Source organism: Hypanus sabinus, chromosome 2 (genome assembly GCF_030144855.1).
Source record: "Hypanus sabinus isolate sHypSab1 chromosome 2, sHypSab1.hap1, whole genome shotgun sequence".
NCBI classification, from domain to species: domain Eukaryota; kingdom Metazoa; phylum Chordata; class Chondrichthyes; order Myliobatiformes; family Dasyatidae; genus Hypanus; species Hypanus sabinus.
This window is the reverse complement of record NC_082707.1, coordinates 51938272-51960387: the sequence shown is the minus strand read 5'-3', so window position 1 is coordinate 51960387 and position 22116 is coordinate 51938272. Positions and strand designations below refer to the sequence as shown.

At 36.3% G+C, this 22116-nt stretch overlaps 1 protein-coding gene across 5 annotated transcripts in view; it reads right to left on the bottom strand.

The window, feature by feature from the left end:
- Positions 1–11806: 11806 nt before the first annotated feature.
- Positions 11807–22116, bottom strand: part of pex5la (peroxisomal biogenesis factor 5-like a) — a 163691-nt gene continuing 153381 nt past the window's right edge. For all 5 annotated transcript variants that reach the window (XM_059945808.1, XM_059945813.1, XM_059945820.1 and 2 more), the window contains 2 exons: positions 19576–19733; positions 11807–13549 (listed from right to left, as the gene is read on the bottom strand). In XM_059945808.1, the coding sequence (XP_059801791.1) occupies positions 13351–13549; positions 19576–19733 (357 nt within the window). In that variant the 3' untranslated portion in view covers positions 11807–13350. The remainder of the gene's footprint in view (positions 13550–19575; positions 19734–22116) is intronic.

Here is a 22116-nt window from a genome sequence, read left to right as displayed (position 1 = left end):
CGAGTCCATCCTGTATCTAGTGTTGTCTGTTGTTTCTTCATATTTATCTGGGTGAATGAAATTGTTTGAAGATTGGCTCCTACTGGGAATCTCAGGAGGAAGTTGAGTTGGATTATCTGCTTGAATCCTCGGATTGAACTTAAGCCTTTTATTTTAGCACTAATATGCTTGTCCCACTATCACTGAGGATGGGGATGCTCCTGGAGTCTCAGCTGCACCCCCAAACCCACCTCCTTTCATGATTAGGTTCAAAATGGATCCATTGGCTGAGAGGTTGCTTAGCTTTATGTTTTGCACGCTGTTTTCGTTCTTTATCACTCATGTTGTCTGAAGTTGCTGGTTCACTGTACTGGTGCCATCCTTTACAGGTTTGCCCATGCAGTTTCCTACATGGCCTGTGGAAGCCTCACTGAAACCTGGCTTGAATGTTATTGGTACAGTGAAGGATGTGGCAGGCTATGATGTTACATATTACATTGGCGTACATTTCTTCTACTGGCTGCCCGCAGTGTCACATTCATTCCTGTATCCATGCTAGCTGAGTTGGCCGTTTTATATATCCTCCAGATCCTTGAGTGACTTAGTCACTTACTATGTGACTTCCTACCTAACCTTGCTCTTATCCTAAAGAAAAGATTAATACTTAAATATGGGATTAAATTCTCCAGCATCTCCAATTGTTTCAGACAATAAAGCATCTATTTTTCTTTACAAGTTGTAAATGAGTGTGACATCAGGGAAAATCATATTGGAATTGGAATGAATTGACTTGGACCGTAAGACAGAGGAGGAGAATGGGGCCATTCAGCACATCAAGTCTGCTCTGCCATTTCATCATGGCTGATCCATTTTCCCTCTCAATCCCATTCTTGTGCCTTCTCCCTATGACCTTTCACAACCTAATCAAAAACCTATCAAACTCTGACTTCAATACACACAATAACCTGGCCTCCACAGCCACCTGTGGCAACGAATTCTACAGCCCCGCCACTCACTGGCTGAAGAAATTCCTTTCTCCTCGATTTCCCCCATTGTGGAAAACCTCTCCACATCCTCTCTATCTCGGCTTTCAACATTAGATAGGTTTCAATGAGAGTCCCCCTCAGTTTTCTAAATTCCAGCGAGTATAGGTCCAGAGCTATCAAACACTCCTCATATGATAACCCTTTCATTCCCAGAATCATTCTTGTGAACCTCCTCTGAATCCTCTCCAATGTCAGCACATCTTTTCTTAGATAAGGGGCCAACAACCGCTTAAATATGCCAAATGAGGCCATGTCAGTATGTTATACATCCCTGCTTTTATATTCTAGTCCTTGAAGTGAATGCTAGCATTGTCGTTGCCTTCCTCACCACTGACTCAACCTACAATTTAACCATTAGGGAATCCTGCACGAGGACTCCCAAGTCTCTTTGAACCTCAGATTTTAATTTTCTCATTTAGAAAATAGTCTTAAGCTTTTATTCCTTCTACCGTACATTTCCAGATACTGTATTCCATCTGCCTCTTTTTGCTCATTCTCCTAATCCAAGACCTTTGCAGCTTCTTGCTTCCTCAACACTACCTGCCCCTCCAACAAGCCATCAATTCCATCATCCAAATCATTGACACATAACCTAAAAAGAAGTGGTCCCAACACTCAACCCTGTGGAACACCACTAGTCACCAGCAGCCAAACAGAAAAGCCCCCCTTTTTACTTCCTGCTAATCATCCAATCCTCCATCTCTGCTCATATTTCTCCTGTTATACCATGGTTATGTGCAAATTGAAAATCCAAGTGCAGAACATTGACCCAATTCTCCATTTGTTTATCCTGCTTGCAATTTCCCTAAAGATCCCAATATATTTGTCAGGCAAGATTTCCCCTTAAGGAAACCATGCCGACTTTGGCCCGTTTTATCAAGTAAAATACCAAAAAACCCTGAGACCTCATCTTTAACAATCAACTCCAACATCTTCCCAACCACTGAGCTTAGGCTAACTGGCCTATAATTTTCTTTCTTCTGCTTCCCTCCATTGTTTTTTTAAATGACTGCAGTGACATTAGCAATTTTCCAGTTTTCCTAAATCATGCCAGAATCTAGTGATCCTGGAAAGATCATTACTAATACCTCCATAACCTTTTCAGCTACCTCTCTTTTGTTTTTATTTATTTATTAAATTTTAGAAATTACAAAGAATAAATGTAATGGTAAAAAAGTAAGAAAGATAATACTAACCCTCCCCCCTCCCCTTAACCCTTATCTAAAGAGAAAAAAAAAAGAAGAGAAAGATTGCCTGGATATCGGAGGATCCCCACATGCTCCATGGAGTTCAAAATAATTTTGATATTTTTTACTTTCCCCAATTACTATAATTTTATCTTCAAAGGACCTATGTATTTAATCCTATCTTTTGTAAGTATGGGAGCCAAATTTTCAAAAATATATCATATTCATTTCTTAAATTATACGTAATTTTTTCAAATGGAATACAACTACGTATTTCATTATTCCAATGATCCATAGTTAAATATAAATCAGATTTCCAACTAACTGCGATAACTTTTTTGGCTACTGCCAATGCAATTTTTATAAATTTTTTCTGATACTTGTTCAATTTAAGTTTCGGTATTGTCCCTTCAATGTCTCCTAATAAAAATAATAGTGGACTATGTGGGAGTTGTACTCCAGTAATTTGTTCCAATAAAAGTCTTAAATTTATCCAAAATGGTTGAATTTTAAAACAAGACCAAGTAGAATGTAAAAAGGTACCAATTTTTTGATTACATCGTAAACATTGGTCAGACATATTTGAATTTAATCTATTTATTTTCTGTGGTGTTATATATAATTGATGTAAAAAATTATATTGTATTAATCTAAGTCGAATATTTATTGTATTTCTCATACTATCTAAACATAATCTTGACCAGTTTTTCCCATCAATTTTAACATTCAAATCTGATTCCTATTTTTGTCTTGATTTATGAATTCCTAATTTAATTATTTGCTTTTGAATCAAATTATACATACAAGATGTAATTTTTTAAATTCTTCCTTTCTGAATCAATATTTCTATTTCACTAGGTTTTGGCATCAACATTGTTTGTCCCAGCTTTTCTTGTAAATAGGCTCTTAATTGAAAATAACAGAAAAGAGTGTTATTTGATATTTTATATTTATTTTTTAATTGATCAAACAACATCAATATACCTTCGAAACAATCACCTATATACTTAATCCCCTTTTGGAACCAATTATGTAAAAGTTTATTGTCCATCGTAAAAGGAATAAGCCTATTTTGAATTAAAGTTCTTTTTGCTAATAAAGATTTCTTTATCTCATCATCTATATTTACCTTATTCCATAAATCAATCAAGTGTCTTAATATAGGAGATTCTTTTTTTTTCCCGTATCCATTTGGATTCCCATTTATATATAAAATCTTCTGGTATATTTTCTCCTATCATATCCAATTCTATTTTAATCCATGCCGATTTTTCTTCATCAGAAAAAGACGCAATAAATCTAAGTTGATTTGCTTTATAATAATTCTTAAAATTTGGAAGTTGTCACCCTCCTAGATCAAATTTACATGTCAATTTTTCCAATGATATTCTTGACACCTTACCTTTCCAAAGAAATTTCCTTACATATTTATTCAGTTCTTGAAAAAACTTCTGAGGTAATTGTATTGGTAAATTTTGAAATAAATATTGCAATCTAGGAAATATATTCATTTTTACAGCGTTAACTCTACCTATTAATGTTATTGGTAACATCATCCATTTATCAAGATCCTCTTTTATTTTTTTAATAATGGCAAATAATTTTGTTTATATAAATTTTTTACATCATTATCAACTCTAATACATAAATATTTTATCCTATTCATTGACCATCTAAATTGAGTTGCTAATCGACATTGATTGTAATTTCCTTTGGTGAGGGGTAAAATTTCACTTTTATCCCAATTTACTTTATAGCCTGATACTTTCCCATATTCTTCCAATCTAAAAGATAATCTTTGCAACGATTGCAATGGGTTTGTTAAATAAATCAAAACATCATCAACAAATAAATTAATCTTATATTCTTCTTGATTAACTCTAAAGCCCCCAATATCTGAATCTGTTTTAATTAATTCTGCTAATGGTTCTATTGCCAATACAAATAAAGCAGGTGATAATGGGCAGCCCTTTCTAGTTGACCTTGTTAAGCAAAATGGTGTTGAAATCTGACCATTTGTAACTACTTTAGCTTGAGGATTAGTATTTAAAGTTTTAATCCTTTGTATAAAAGATTTTCCTAACTCATATTTTTCCAATACCTTAAATAAAAAATCCCATTCCAATCTATCAAATGCTTTTTCTGCATCTAAAGCAACTGCCACACTCATTTCCTCTCTTTTTTGTGCCAGATGAATAATACTAAGTAACCGTTATATTATCCATTGATTGTCTATTTTTAATAAAACCTGTTTGATCCAAATGTATTAATTTTGCTAAATATTTAGATATTCTATTAGATAAAATTTTTGCTAGTATTTTATAATCTGTATTCAACAAAGAAATAGGCCTATATGATGTTGGTTTTAAAGGGTCTCTATCTTTTTTTGGCAATACAGTTATGATTGCTGTTAAAAAAGATTGCGGAAGTTCATGCATTCTTTCCACTTGGTATATTAATTCCATAAAAGGAGGAATTAATAAATCTTTAAATTTTTTATAAAACTCGGGAGGAAAACCATCTTCTCCTGGGGATTTATTACTCTGAAGTGATCCTAAAGCTTCTTCAACCTCTTTTAATGTAAAGGGCATATCTAATCCTTTCTGTTCTTCCGAATTTAATTTTGGAAGGGTTATTTGTGATAAAAATTTATCTCAGCAGTCTAAAATTTTTTGAAAGTTTCATTAATTTCTAAAGGCTTACAAGTAACCTTATTTACACTTGTTCTAATTGCATTTATTGTTTTAGAAACCTGTTCTGTTTTCAACCGCCAAGCAAGAATTTTATGCGATCTTTCACCTAATTCATAATATTTCTGTTTAGTTTTCATAATTACTTTTTCTGTACGATATGTCTGGAGTGTATTATGTTGTAGTTTTTTATTAACAAGTTGTCTTCGTTTTTCTTCTGTCATATATCTTTAAGATTCTTTTTCTAACTTTATGATATCTTTTTCCAATTGATCTATTTCTGCTGCATATTCCTTTTTAATTTTAGATGTATAACTTATAATCTGACCCCTTAAATATGCTTTCATCGCTTCCCATAATGCAATTTTATCCTCAACTGAATGTAGATTTGTATCCAAAAAAAATTGAATTTGTTTTTTCATAAAATCACAAAAACCTTGACGTTTTAATAGAGTTGAATTAAATCTCCATCTATAAATCAATTCCTCCTTATCCATCATTATCATTGTCATTATCAAAGGGGAATGATCTGACAATATTCTTGCTTTATATTCCACACTTTTCACTCTATCTTGAATATTTTTTGTTAATAAAAAAAATCAATCCTTGAGTAAGTTTTATGCCTGTTTGAATAAAATGAGTAATCTCTTTCTCTTGGATTAATTTTTCTCCATATATCAATCAGATTTAAATCTTTCATTAATGATAAAGTTAGTTTTGTTACTTTTAATTTTATAGCACCTTTAGTTGATCTATCCAGAACGGGATCTAAACAAAAATTAAAATCTCCACCTATTAATATTTTATCATGTGCATCAGCCAAAACTTCTTGTATAAATTTTGCATAATTTTCATTTGGTGCATAAATGGTCATAAAAGTCCATAATTCTGAAAAAATTTGACAATGTATAATCACATATCTCCCCCCAAAATCAATTATTACATTTTGTATTTTAATTGGTAAAAATTTATTAACCAGAATTGCAACTCCTCTCGATTTTGAATTAAATGAAGCTGCAATGACAGTTCCAACCCAATCTCTCTTTAATTTCTTATGCTCTGTATCTGTTAAATGTGTTTCCTGTAAAAAAAATCTATATCTCCTTTCATTTTCTTAATATATGCTAAAACTCTTTTTCTTTTCACAGGTCCATTAATTCCATTAACATTAAAACTTTAAAAATTAAGTAAATTAATCATTCATAGTACCTTGGGAATTCTTTAAAATTCTCCATGTTGCTATGAGTCTCTCCCCAATCATCCAGGCAAAGAAGAAGAAAAATAGAAAAAAGATAACTAATATATAAGAAAAAAAACAAAATACCTCCCCACTAATGTTGCAAATAAAAAGAACACAACATTACCCCCCTCCATTTTACGGGTCATGGCAATCGCCATGATTGTACACGTGAAACTCGCAGCTATAGATCAGGAGCTCCCCCAGCTCCCCCACAAAAAAAAAAGAAAAATATATTAATAAAGAAAAGAAAAAAAAATTAATGTCTCTACTCTCAATTAATACACCTCGACTGTTTTTTTTTCTTATAAATGTCCATCAGGTCCAACCTTGTTTCAGTCTTTATCATTAGTCCATTTCATTTCTATAATTCTTTAGTCCTCTTCATGGACATCAGGTAATTCTTGTACAAATTCCTCCGCTTTCCGGTGGTCAACGAAGAATCCTCTTTCTCTATTATCCAGGAAAATTTTCAATTTTGCTGGGTAGCTCAATAAAAATTTATAGCCCTTTTCCCATAAAGATTTTTTCACTGGATTAAATTCCTTCTGCCTCTTCAACAGCTCATAGTTTATGTCTGGATAAAAAAAAAAACTCTTTTCCCTTCTACTATCAATGGTCCATTTCTCTTTTTAGCACCTTGAGTAGCTGCCTTCAAGATCATTTCTTTATCTTGTACCTTAAACATTTTATCAAAATTGATCTTGTTGAGGTCTTGGTTTTAAAGCTCTGTGTGCTCTTTCAATTTCAATTACTTGACTTCCTTCTTTCATTTCCAAAATTTCCAGAATCCATTCTTGAAATAATTTTATTGGATTTTCTCTCTCTATACCTTCCATAAGACCAACAATTTTAATATTATTTTGTCTACTAGAGTTCTCAAGCGCATCCATTTTTTCCATCATCCGTTTTCTTTATGTTGTCCAGGCAAGCTTATCGTATTCTATCTTATCTATTCTTTCTGTGATTTCTTCTATTTTTACTTCCATCTCTTTAACTTTATTATCCATCTTCTTTTGTTCTTCCACCACATTATCAAGTGTATTCTGTACGCTTCTTATATCTGTTCTTATAGCTTTAAATTCATTCGCCATATCTGTTCTTAAAACTTTTAATTCATTCATTATATATATCAAGATATCTTTTATGTCTCCTTTAATCTTTTCTTCTTCTTTTTCTTCTGGATTTCCCAAAGAGTCTGTTTCAACTTCTGACTCACTTTCAATTTCACTTACAACCGTAGTTGAAGCTTGTAGTTTTGTTAACATCTGTTCATGCATACTTTCGCGCATGCGTTGTTCTTGCCGTTTCTTCTTAGACACCGCCGACATTGCTGCATCATCAGAAGTGCCATGCACTTCGTCTGGAGAAGATCTTGAGTCCAAGGCTTCGCCAAGACGGCTAGGCCTTTTCCCCCGCCGATTTGCGCAGTCTTCAAAGTAGTAACTTCCTTCTGTTTCAGTTTAGGAGCCATATCAAAAGATAATCCTGAGTTGCTTATAAATAGTTTCTAATAAATATTTGTTAACTCTTCTTCATTTAAACCCTATTTCATTACTTTTTGCGAGGGAGCTGAAATCCCAACGTCTCGACCCTACGTCATCACGTGACGTCCCCCCCCCTTTTGTTTTTATGTTGTCTTTGACTTCCCGTGTCAGCCCTGGTTGCATCATTCTGCCTTTCGAATACTGTTTCTTCTTGGGGATGTAAATACCCTGCAACTTCCAAGTTGCTCCCAGAAAGTCCAGCCATTGCTGTCCTGCCATTATTAATTTTGGCTTGTCCTTTTTTACTTCTATAATTTCCTTTACTCCACTATAAAAATGATATATCTGACTTTAGCTACTCCCTCAAATTGCTGGGTGAATCCAGTCCAATTATGATCAGTGTCTCCTAAATGTTCCTTTACTTTAAGCTCCCTGATCAATTCTGGTTCACTACACAACACCCAATTCAGAATAGCTTTTCCCCTTGTGGGCTCAACCACAAGCTGCTCTAAAAAGCCATCCCTTAGTCATTCTACAGATTTTCTCTCTAGGGATCCAACACCAATTTGATCTTCCTTATCCACCTGAATATTGAAATCCCCCCCTCCCCCTGCCCCACCGATCATCGTAACGTTGCCCTTTTGACAGGCCTTTTCTATGTCCTGTTGTAATTTGTAGCACACATGCTGCCTGCTGTTCAGAGGCCTGTATATACCATCCATCAGGGTCTTTTTACCCTTGCAGTTTCTTAACTCAACCCACAAGGATTCTCCAAGTACATTACCTCTTTCTAAGGATTTGATTTCATTTTTTAACAACAGAGCCACACTGTGCCATCCCCTCTGCTTACCAACTTGTCCTTTTGATACAATGTGTATCCTTGGATGTTAAGCTCCCAATTATATTTTTCTTCAGCCATGACTTAGTGATGCCCACAATGCCATACTTACCCATCTCTAACTGTGCTACACCATCATTTACCTTATCGCATATATACATGCATTCAAGACCTTCAGTCCTGCATTACTCACCCTTTTTGATTTGGCTACACTCCTCATGCTGCACCGCAAGCCATCCCACTCAATGCAACTTTGCCCCATCATCTGCCTGTCCTTCTTGACTTGGTGTATTCATACTATTTTTCACCTCTCTATTTGGTTTAATTACAAGGGAAGAAAAACATACTTGATATAAAGCTGTGCATGGGAGAGAACAGTTAGCTCCCTACCCCCTTCCACCCAACTAATCCCATGCCAGTTAAAGCAGCGAGATCCAGGATTAGGTGAACCAGAAGTGCTGTGCACTGTATTCTTCACACCTTCCCATTCTCCAGACAAAGCAAAGCTGCCTGCTTTATTAAAATGGATCCTAACCTAGCTGTGCAAGTTAACGATTAGAATCTTGATATAACTGAAAAGCTCCTACTACCCGAAATCTAGGCTAAACTGATGCTCGCGCTCGCAGTCTTAAATTTGCTACAACCTTCTAGACAACTGGTATTTTCATTTCTCAGGAGGTGTTAGGAAGAATGAATTACTTGAACAAGTCTGTTGATTTGTGTATTAGAAATCAAAGTGAATTTTATTAGAGAGAATCAGTACAGCAAATAACCTATGCATATTTAACTTTATTCAAATAACCTATCATGTTCTGTACTCATCAGAATTCCTCACATGCTACACTGGCAGTCCTCATTTAGTGCAAAAACCAGTTTGAAGCATCGAAGTAATTGTATTTTGAATTACCTGCAAATTGTTTCAAAGCCTGGTGATTTCATCACTCAATGTACAATAGGATCAAAGTCCCTCAGAACTAGACAGTTCATTTCTTACATATATAGTTCCCAAATGGAAACAAAGTTTTAAGGAAAATAAAAATTACCATTTGCTGGTAGCACAGTCATGCTTCTAAATTCATGTTAAACAATATCCCAGCACTGAGAAAAATACACTGTGGTTGTCTGGTATCTGAATATATTTTTGTACATTATAATCATGTGTTGATTATTAACCAGGATTTGTGTTTAATAAAGAATGCACATAAAACTTGTTGCTTGGTGTGATAAAATCAGAAATGTTTTAATTAAGACAGATTCATCCTTTAGCCACAATCGTCCAGAAATATTTCCCCTTTATGTATTTACACTTTACTATGGGCACTTCTCTTTATAGTTAATACATTTATGGAAAATTTTGAAGCTTTTGATATGCTCATGGAAATATGTAATCTGAGCCATTGGTAGAAGTCAATAATCATCTGTATTTCATGTTTTATGTTTGGGGAAAATGGAAAAGGCTTTGAAGTATTATTTGACCTAAGCATGCTGGATCTCTCAAAGTATCAGAAGTCTATTTTTGATAAAGTAGATTTTTATGCCAAGTAAAAGCCATAACCACAGCACTTGTACCCTATGGCATAGTGCATTATTGTTGGGCCAATTCACGTTAGCTGTGATGATGTGGTTCCAAAGATGCCACATCTATCACCGCTCTGCTTATATCTATCTGGAGTTGAATAACCAGGCCCAGCCTTGGTGGTATTGTCCAGCATTATTATCGGACAGTCACCACACAGATCCTACACCAAGTCTGAGCCAAATTAGTACCCAAGACCCTCAATGCTGTCACTAGGTAAGTATTTTTTTTAAAAAAATCACTTCAACTTGACATTTCAATGACAATTTTTGTAAATACCTCTGAGCATCCGGCAAACTTAAAATCTTAAAGTCCATGGCAGCTTTCGAAGAAGACAGAATGATGCCCCAGCTTTACTTCATTTAAAGTCTGTCTAGGGCAGGCTCTTTGCCCATGTTATTTCATGACAGCACCATCAAGAACCATGTGTTATCATTAGCATCATATTCTATCTGTGATTGTACTGTGCAGTTACTGAAATTGTCTCAAGTATAGGTATACATATTTTAAGAGTGTTCCATTTTCTTTCACCATTCACATCCCCGAGTTACAAATACGCAGATGGGCAGTTTTGTTAAAAGCATGTGAGGAATGTGACAGTATCTCATCCATCTGGAACTCTTTTTATAAGCTGTGATAATGTCTCAGTAAGCAGTGCTAAAATTCATACTTGACAACTTTTGTAACATTAAAATATTTGTGCTAATATCATTGAACAATTGTTTTAAAATACCATGTGCCAAAAAATGCATTTATCCCCAAGCCTACACTAGACTCTCAAAATGTGTTTTATTCTGCACTGTCATGGGAAGAATTTCAGGTGGACAGAAGATTGGAGTTTGTGCTCAAAGTGAAGAAATGCAACATCCGCACTGATGCCTGGGAAACTCTGGCCCATGACTTGTTAATGAAGGTAAGGGTACTGAAGATGCTATTGAGACTCCAAGCCTTGGAGCACGTACCTCCTGTTCCATTTATGGAAGTGTCTGCCGTTTCCACATTGATGTCCTTGGAATTCATAAAATTGAAAGCAATTAATCGCTGATTCCTGATACCCAATGATTGCCCAAATAGGAGTTGGAACCTGCTTTTATGTTGTCTAGATACAGGTTTGATGCTTACACCCTCCCCACTTTACCCCATGAAGTGACAGAATACATTGTAAAAAATACCATAACTAGATACCATATTAAAGGAGAAAGGGAACTATTTTAAAGTGGATGCAGAATGACAGGCATTTGGGTTTCAGAGTCATGCAATGTGATTTTGTTTTGTGTTGTGACTGTAACTTGGACTGAATATATCAGAGAAAACGGTGCCAAGCTATCTGAAACCACAGCAATATCTTTCTCTCCCTGTATTTATATAAAAGGTATTTTCTGAATGATGAGGCATATACACTTATTTCTAATGGCCCAAATCATTCAGTACAATGAAGCATTTTTAAGCTATCAGAACACAGTATTCCAAAGGAAATTCTTACTCATCAGAAAAGTATTTTTTAACAGAATGCATCATGCTTTATAAATGCCAGTACTAAATTAGTATGCTTTTTTGCATGCTTGTTTTAAAATAAATTCCAAATCTTTATGTATTCCATTTAAAAATTCTAGATTTTTATCTGGTTATGGTAAGCAGTTTCGTATTTTGTGTGCTCTGGCGATTTTAGTTCTCATTGACTTTAGATACTGGGCTATTATAGTTCTGTTACAAAACTGTAAATAAAACCTGCAGTGGGTTTATTTAAAGTACCACAAAAATCAAAAAAGAAACAATGTGCTATTTTATAAATGTAGGCTGATAAAATATTCACATTTCAAAAAAATGAACAATTCTAAGATGTATAAGAACACACTTTACACTAATAAGTAAATGTAACATACAGGATCTCTTGGGTAGTTAAAGGAAATGGTAAAATAAATATCATCTACGAATTAATACCAATTATTAATTTTTGGACAGAAATATGTGCCATATTCCTCATTGAGGGAAGGATCTAGATAATTGTTAATAGAAAGGGTATCCTATTTGAATAATATTGTTCAGGAATAGACTAATTATTTTTATGTTTTAGCATTTTTATTTCTTACAACCATAGGAATCATGTCTCATTTCAAAATTACAGGATTTAGCTGGGGATTAATCTCATCACATCTGTCAGCATACTTGACGGGAGAGAAAAACAGTGTTTTAAAAAAACGATAGTAATAAAGAACGCAAGGACAAGAATCCCTCATCTCCTTGTTCATTAACGCCTAAACATTTATTGATTTTTGACTTCAGTTAGTTAAACTTTCCTACATTTACCCTGAAAGAGAACCGAATTTAATTTTTGGGCCACTGAACATTATGATTCTATTTCATCCATTAAAGTAGCAATACTTGGTAGCTACTCAAAGGGTGGATAGATAGAAGAGTAAGATGCACAAGACTACTTTCCAGCAAATGGTTTGGAATCAAGAGTTATACAGCATAGAAGCAGGCCCTTTGGCCCATCTTGTCAGTAAGCTGCCAAACTAAACTAATCACATTTGACTTGTACACCTCTAGGCTGTATTTCTCTTTTACACGTTTCTATTGTACTTGCTTCAAATACTTTCTCTGACACTTACTGCACGTTTTTCTCTAACCTTTGCCTTTTATTATTGAGACAGCTTTCCAATATTATTCAATTTGTTGCTAAAGTACACAAGTTCCCAGTGGGAAAATCTAAAACTTCTACTGTACCTTGGAGGCTAATTTACTGGATCTTAACAAGAGACAAGTAATCCTGACCTGAGTTAAAATCTCCCAAGGCAACTGGGGGAGTTTAAAACCAGATTTTAAATAACTAATTTATTAGTTATATATAAAAAAAAATCTGGTTCACTTACATCCTTAACTGAAGGAAAGGTATCTGTGTGCAAATGCAAATACATCTTTGAACTGTCTCCCTAGTTCAGTCAATTAGGGCTGGACAATAAATTGTTAGTGAAGTCCATGAAGAATTTAACATATATTGAATATTCTAAATGAGAATGTAGCATATATCATGTTATCACAAAATTAATTTTATACCATCACACAGAAGACTATGTTAAAATGATAGGCTGAATAACATTAGGTTGAAATTTTTTAAATCCAAATTTAGACTCTTGTTCCAAAATCATGGCAAAACCACTGGATAGAGTTTAGGAAATGGGTTATTCACCATGAAAAATCCTATTGTTAATTAACTGTAAAATCTTGACAATATGCTTGAGATTTTCAGGTAAATGCAAAGTATGCTTTATGTATCTGGTATAATCATTAATCTATGACAGGATGCAGATCAGTCCAAATTAAAGGCTTTCAATAAGGTGTCAAGGTCTCCCACGTGGGCTGCATGAAAGAGCTCCGGCTGGTCCATCAGGGAGAGCGCTATCCTGACTGCTGTCCAGATGCTGCCCGAAATAAACTGGTGGCAGAATTGTGTGCTTCGACTCTTCCTCTGCAAGTTCAAAGCTGTAAGGAAATTGCTGACAGCTTCTCTGTTTGAAATACAAAGTTTTAAATAAACTGTTATTCCAGAAGCTAATTAATACAATAAATTTGTATATTTATTTACATGCTGTTTTTAATTTGGAATTGTTAGGCGTGTAATTCTCCTAAATATATGGTAACACTGTCTTTGGCTCAACAACATTATGCATTTCCCAATGGATGAGTTATCTTAATGAGGGTAAATATATCAAAATAATTACTGCTAAGTTATTTGAAACTAGGCTCAAAATACAAATATTAAGAATGAGATGCAATATTTACAATGTTTTATCATGGTAACTCTTTATACTTCATTCCTGTTGGCTTAGCAATTCAACGGAATCTCTGCTGTTTAACATCCCTATGCTTAACTGGAGAATATTTGTTTATTTTTACCCCCAAACTGAATCATAAGTAGGTAATAATGTATCGATTACATTTCAGATATTCATCTTTTTTGCTAAAAATTTAAATGTCCCTGATTTTGAGAAGCATTTAAACTGTATAAACCACTTGCAAAAATAAAATCACCCTAGAACATTGTGAATACATAATAAGCAAATTGCCATCTTTGTTTTTTTGGCCATCTGTCCTGATGAAGGGTCTCAGCCCAATCCGTCCACAGTGCTTCTCCTTATAGATGCTGGCTGGCCTGCTGTGTTCCACCAGCATTTTGTGTGTGTTGTTTGAATTTCCAGCATCTGCAGATTTCCTTGTGTTTGATCTTTGTTTTAAATAGTTTTCTCCCTCACAGCTGAGATCTCCTTTGTCATGGATAGGGTTGTAGATCTTGTGTTCGATCAAACTTTGCACAAGAACTGTGAGCAGATTCTGTGTATTTTAGCAGAGGAGGGTACTGCCAGATTCACCAGATGGAATTTGCCAGCAACTGCACAGCTAAATATGACCCATTTGTCATGGACTGTTAACATATACCATCAAGATTTAGCCCAATGTACAAGATACAAGCATACAGATGTTTGGGCACCCGGGTCAAAATTTCTGTTACTGTGAATAGCTAAGCGAGTAAAAGATGATCTGATTTCCAAAAGGCATAAAATTAAAGATGAGAAATTTCTTTAATATTATAAGCAAGATTACTTTTTCATTTCCATCTTTTACAGTTTCAAAATATCAAAAAAGGAAAAGGGCCCGAAGCAAAAGTTTGGGCACCCTGCATGGTCAGTACTTAGTAACACCCCCTTTGGCAAATATCACAGCCTGTAAGTGCTTTCTGTACCCAGCTAAGAGTCCTTCAATTCTTATTTGGGGGATTGTCGCCCATTCTTCCTTGCAAAAGGCTTCTAGTTCTGTGAGATTCTTGGGCCATCTTGCATGTACTGCTCTTTTGAGGTCTATCCACAGACTTTCGATGATGTTTAAGTCAGGGAACTGTGAGGGCCATGACAAAACCTTCAGCTTGCGCCTCTTGAGGTAGTCCATTGTGAATTTTGAGGTGTGTTTAGGATCATTATCCTATTGCAGATGCCATCTTCTTTTCATCTTCAGCTTTTTTACAGACGGTGTGATGTTTGCTTCCAGAATTTGCTGGTATTTAATTGAATTCATTCTTCCCTCTACCATGAAATGTTCCCCGTGCCACTGGCTGCAACCCATGCTTAACAGTTGGAAAGGTGTTCTTTTCATGAAATTCTGCACCCTTTTTTCTCCAAACATACCTTTGCTCATTGCAGCCAAAAAGTTCTATTTTAACTTCATCAGTCCATAGGACTTGTTTCCAAAATGCATCAGACTTGATTAGATGTTCCTTTGCAAACTTCGGATGCTGAATTTTGTGGTGAGGATGCAGGGAACGTTTTCTTCTGATGACTCTTCCATGAAGGTCAGATTTGTGCAGATGTCGCTGCACAGTAGAACAGTGCACCACCACTCCAGAGTCTGCTAAATCTTTCTGAAGGTCTTTTGCAGTCAAACAGGTTTTGATTTGCCTTTCTAACAATCCTACAAGCAGTTCTCTCAGAAAGTTTTCTTGGTCTTTCAGACCTCAACTTGACCTCCACTGTTCCTGTTAACTGCCATTTCTTAATTACATTATGAACTGAGGAAACAGCTACACGAAAACGCTTTGCTATCTTCTTATAGCCTCCTCCTGCTTTGTGGGCATCATTTTTTTTTTCCAGAGTGCTAGGCAGCTGCTTAGAGGAGCCCACAGGTGCTGTTTGTTGGGACAAGGTTTGAGGAGTCAGGGTATTTGTAAAGCTTTGAAATTTGCATTACCTAGCCTTTCCTCAATCTGACTGTGAACAAGCCATAGCCCTAACAAGCTAATTAAGGTTTGAGACCTTGGTAAAGGTTATCTGAGAGCTCAAATCTCTTGGGGTGCCCAAACTTTTGCATGGTGCTCCTTTCCTTTTTTCCCCACTCTAAAATTGTACAAAAGAAACATAATACACTATTCTTGCTTAAAATGTTGAAAAGAATGTTTCATCTTTAACTTTATGACTTTTGGAGATCAGTTCATCTTCTACTCACTTAACCATTCACAGTAACAGAAATTTTGATCAGGGGTGCCCAAACTTTTGCATGCCACTGTATTTAATGGGAAGGCTGATTAATATCCTTTAGAATACCTACCTAAAATGTTTACTCTTTCCACAGATGCTGTCTGACCTACTGAGGATTTCTAATATTTCTTTGCCTTTATTTGAGGTTTCTAGTGAGACTTCTTCAGATATTTCAGGCAAAATAATAAGGCTATGTGCAAAAAGACTGAATTAGTTGGCTGCAAGTTGCTGGGAAATTGTGAGTGAGTTTTTGCCAATTAGCATCTGACATTGGATTCCAATGTCAAAGTGCAAACTTGCAGCAGATTAATCCTGTTGGGGAATCAGTAAGTCTGTTTATTTCTATGAGGTAAAAAGGTACTGCTTACAGTTTCCTGAATTGAATTTAAATACACTTTTTAAAAAAATCAAGAACAAGTATTCAGTTTGATTTCATATGTTTCTGAATCGGGGTACTCTGAAAATTCTTGGCTATTTAGAAGCCTGTTGCTGCCCAAGGATGTGGTATGCCTCTGGCAGTATTTTTCCGTTTCATATAGGAAGTGTTTGACTTGGCCTAATTTTGTGACACGCATTAAGTTGTGCAAGGTTTCCCTACTTCTGACGAGGAATCTTCAGTCACAAGTTCACACTGAGTTTGCCATCACATCGATCAAGATTGAGTCTGGTAAGATCATAAGAAACAGGAGCAGGAGTAAGCCATCTGGCCCATTGAGCCCGCTCCACCATTCAATAAGATCATGGCTGCTGGCAGCTTGTTATGGCCTACAATCTTTCTTACGGCAGGCAAAACAAATCAATACCTAAACTAAATACTCAGGCCAGAGTTGCTTGTCTACCATAAACTGAAAAAAATTTCCTTAGATGTTCTAAAGGCATCTTTGTTCCAAAATGTTATTTTGTATTTTACGTGGTTAAGGTACATGTCTAGTCTTAATGTCGATCATAGATACTGTTTGCAGTTTTAGTCATTTAAATTGATCAGAATCAAGGTTAATGTGTGTTTCACATTCAGATCCCTTTCCCCACGGTGAGGTTTTGGAGCTCAAACCTGTCTCAAAGGATTTCAGCACATGAACCAGACCTGGATCTTGAAGGAGAGGAGAGGGAACGCTACTCTGTCCACAATGCTACTTTCATACATGAAACCAAAGCCCCAAGGCTCCTCTCAGGTGATCTTTACAAAGGTCTCCCTGGTTTCCTGACTGATATTTATTCTTAAACCACTGTTCCCAATGTTTTCTGGTCATTAGCTTTTTTCACCCCAGTTTTTCACAACCTTAATATGACACAGTGTACTGTTACAATAAAATCTAGGATTACATTGGATTAGAAGATCAGAGTGGTCGGCTATGTATGGAACCAAAAGAAATGGGGGAAATCTTAAATGTTTTTTTTGCATCTGTATTTATTAAGGAAACTGGCAAGAAGTCTGTGGAAATGAAGCAAACAGGTAGTGAGGTCATGGAACCTATATAGATTAAAGAGGAGGAGGTGCTTGCTGTCTTGAGGCAAATCAGAGTAGATAAATCCCCAGGACCTGACAGGGTATTCCCTCAGACCTTGAAGGAGACTAGTGTTGAAATTGCAGGGGCCCTGGCAGATATATTTAAAATGTCGGTGAGATGCCAGAGGATTGGAGGATAGCTCATGTTGTTCCGTTGTTTAAAAAAAGACTCTAAAAGTAATCTAGGAAATTATAGGCCAGTAAGTTTGACGTCAATAGTAGGTAAATTATTGGATGGAGTACTAAGAGATAGGATCTACAAGTATTTGGATAGACAGGGACTTATTAGGGAGAGTCAACATGGCTTTGTGTGTGGTAGGTCATGTTTAACCAATCTATTAAAGTTTTTCAAGGAGGTTACCAGGAAAGTGGATGAAGGGAAGGCAGTGGATGTTGTCAACATGGACTTCAGTAAGGCCTTTGACAAGGTCCCGCATGGGAGGTTAGTTAGGAAGATTCAGTCACTAGGTATACATGGTGAGGTAGTAAATTGGATTAGACATTGGCTCAATGGGAGAAGTCAGAGAGTCGTAGTGGAGGATTGCTTCTCTGAGTGGAGGCCTGTGACTAGTGGTGTGCCACAGGGATCAGAGCTGGGTGCATTGTTATCTGTCATCTATATTGATGATAATGTGGTAAATTGGATCAGCAAATTTGCGACGATACAAAAATTGGAGGTGTAGTGGACAGTGAGGAAAGTATTCAAAGCTTGCAGAGAGATTTGGACCAGCTGGAAAAATGGGCTGACAAATGGCAGATGGAGTTTAATGCAGACAAGTGTGAGGTATTGCATTTTGGAAGGATAAACCAAGGTAGAACATACAAGATAGATGGTAGGGCACTGAAGAGTGCAGTAGAACAGAGGGATCTGGGAATACAGATACATAATTCCCTAAAAGTGGTGTCACAAGTAGATAGGGTTGTAAAGAGAGCTTTTGGTACATTGGCCTTTATAAATCAAAGTACTGAGTATAAGAGTTGGAATGTAATGGTGAGGTTGTATAAGACATTGGTGAGACTGAATTTGGAGTATTGTGTGCAGTTTTGATCACCTAATTACAGGAAGGATATTAATAAGGCTAAAAGAGTGCAGAGAAGGTTTACAAAGATGTTGCCGGGACTTGAGAAACTGAGTTACAGAGAAAGGTTGAATAGATTAGGACTTTATTCCCTGGAGCGTAGAAGAATGAGGGGAGATTTGATAGAGGTATATAAAATTATGATGGGTATAGATAGAGAGAACACAAGCAGGCTTTTTCCACTGAGGCTAGGGGAGAAAAAAAACCAGAGGACACGGGTTAAGGGTGAAGGGGGAAAAGTCTAAAGGAAACATTAGGGGGGGGCTTCTTCACAGAGTAGTGGGAGTGTGGAATGAGCTGCCAGTTGAAGTGTTGAATGCAGGCTCACTTTTAACATTTAAGAAAACTTGGACAGGTATATGGATAAGAGGGACTTGGAGGGATATGGTCCAGGTGCAGGCCAGTGGGACTAGACAGAAAAATGGTTCGGCACAGCCAAGAAGGGCCAAGAGGCCTGTTTCTGTGCTGTAATGTTCTATGGTTCTACAACAGTGACTCCATTTCATTGGAACTTCCTAAGGTTGTCAAAAGCACTGTAAAAATGCAATTTTATTTGATGGTTGCTCATGAATATGTGTATAAATACACCTCAACAGCATTTGCAGCAAAATAACTCTTACTTCCAACCGTTACAAATTTTTCTTCATAGTACTGAAATATATTCAAATTTCCCTGCTGCTATCTTGCTAATAGTAATATTGTAACCATGGTAGGAACATATTTTAGAAATCGTACAAATTTTCTAACAAGCTGGCAGTCTCATTATGAGTAACAATCATAAACTATGCCTCAGTTACTTGGCAATTTTGTAAAAGAAAAGTATAAATTGTAGAAATGCTTTCCCTTGGTTGCAAAAATAAAAAAAAAATACTGAAATCCCTTTTCCAGTTAACAAAATTATTGAAAAACAATGTTGTCCTTACTTGTAAGCTCCCAGGTTTACGCAACTGATTCCCAGATTATACCTTGACCGGATGAAGCCAGGTTGAATTTCCAAAGCCCTTTGGTAGGCCTCAACAGCCTCTTCACTCCGATCTCCATTTGCTAAAGTGGCTCCCAGGCGATTCCACAATAAATAATCCTTGGAAATATTTTTTAAAAATCTTAAAAAGTCATCTTCATCCTATGTTACAACCTGTTTGCATTTCATTTTAAGCCAAAAAAAAATACAACTAGGAACGTTCACATAAAAGGGAATGCAGAGTATCTTCGCACTGCATCCCTTTTATCTATATTTAATTAGAATAAATAACAACATAATAGCTAACATTTAATGCAGAAAATTTTGCATAAGAATAGTACTTCAAGATAGTGACTTTGAAATTACTTATTAAATTTAATTCCACTTGTTTTTAAATATTCCAGCAACACTTAGAGATTTAACCTTGCACCTTGGGTAGTTATCAATTACTGTGTACAAGTACTGTGCAAAAATTAGAATTAAAGTGCTTACGAGCAGAGTCATTTGGCAGTCTTCCACAAATTTCAATTAATGCTAAATTAATTACTGTTTTAAAAATTTGGTAGATAATTGAGAATAATAGGTATCAAGTGTATGGAATTAGGCCACAAGTCACCCATAATCTCACTGAGCAGCGGAGTCTGCTTAGCAGTGCTGACTACACTATCAATAAAATCAATTTTCAGAGCAATTTCTTTGGTAGCTAAATGAATGAACAATTTGAGAAGGAGAAGGGAAAATCGGATATGTCAGTATTACAGTTGAACAAAGGGAACCATGGAGCTATGAGGGAGGAGCTGGCCAAAGTTCAATGGAACAATAATGGCAGGATCGATTCATTCCAAAGAGGAAGAAAGATCCTAAGGGGAGTAAGGGGCGGCTGTGGCTGACGAGGGAAGTAAAGGACAATATAAAAATAAAAGAGAAGAAGTATAACATTGCAAAGATGAGTGGGAAACCGGAGGACTGGGAAGCTTTTGAAGAGCAACAGAAGATAACAAAAAAGGCAATACGCCAAGAAAAAATGAGATACGAAGGTAAACTAGCCAAGATATAAAGGATAGTAAAAGCTTCGTTGGGTATGTGAACAGCAAAAAAATAGTTAAAACCAAAATTGGGCCACTGAAGACAGAAACGGATGAATTTATTATGGGGAACAAGGAAATGGCAGACGAGCTGAACAGGTACTTTGGATCGGTCTTCACTAGGGAAGACACAAACAATCTCCCAGATGTAATAGTGGCCAAAGGAACTAGGATAAAGGATGAACTGAAGGAAATTTATATTAGGCAAGAAATGGTGTTGTATAGACTGTTGAGTCTGAAGGCTGATAAGTCTCCGGGACCTGATGGTCTGCATCCCAGGGTACTTAAAGAGGTGGCTCTAGAAATTGTGGATGCATTGGTAATCATTTTCCAATGTTCTATAGATTCAGGAACAGTTCCTGTTGATTGGAGGGTGGCTAATGTTGTCCCACTTTTCAAGAAAGGGGGGAGAGAGAAAACAGGGAATTATAGACCGGTTAGCCTGACGTCAGTGGTGGGAAAGATGCTGGAGTCAATTATAAAAGAGGAAATTACGACACATTTGGATAGCAGTAGAAGGATCAGTCCGAGTCAACATGGATTTATGAAGGGAAAACCATGCTTGACTAATCTTCTGGAGCTTTTTGAGGATGTAACTATGAAAATGGACAAGGGAGAGCCAGTGGATGTGGTGTACCTGGACTTCCAGAAAGCTTTTGATAAAGTCCCACATAGGAGATTAGTGGGCAAAATTAGGGCAGATGGTATTGGGGGCAGAGTACTGACATGAATTGAAAATTGGCTGGCTGACAGGAAACAAATAGTAGTGATTAACGGGTCCCTTTTGGAATGGCAGGCTGTGAGCAGTGGGGTACTGCAAGGTTTGGTGCTGGGACCGCAGCTGTTTACAATATACATTAATGATTTAGATGAAGGGATTAAAAATAACATTAGCAAATTTGCTGATGAAACAAAGCTGGGTGGCAGTGTGAAATGTCAGGAGGATGTTATGAGAATGCAGGGTGACTTGGACAGGTTGGGTGAGTGGGCAAATGTATGGCAGATGCAGTTTAATGTGGATAAACGTGAGGTTATCCACTTTGGTGGCAAGAACAGGAAGGCAGATTACTATCTAAATGGAGTCAAGTTAGGAAAAGGGGAAGTACAACGAGATCTAGGTGTTCTTGTACATCAGTCAATGAAAGCAAGCATGCAGGTATAGCAGGCAGTGAAGAAAGCTAATGGCATGTTGGCTTTTATAACAAGAGGAATTGCGTATAGGAGTAAAGAGGTCCTTTTGCAGCTGTACAGGGCCCTGGTGAGACCCCACCTGGAGTATTGTGTGCAGTTTTGGTCTCCAAATTTGAGGAAGGACATTCTTGCTATTGAGGAAGTGCAGCTTAGGTTCACAAGGTTAATTCCCGGAATGGCGGGACTGTCATATGTTGAAAGATTGGAGCGACTGGGCTTGTATACAC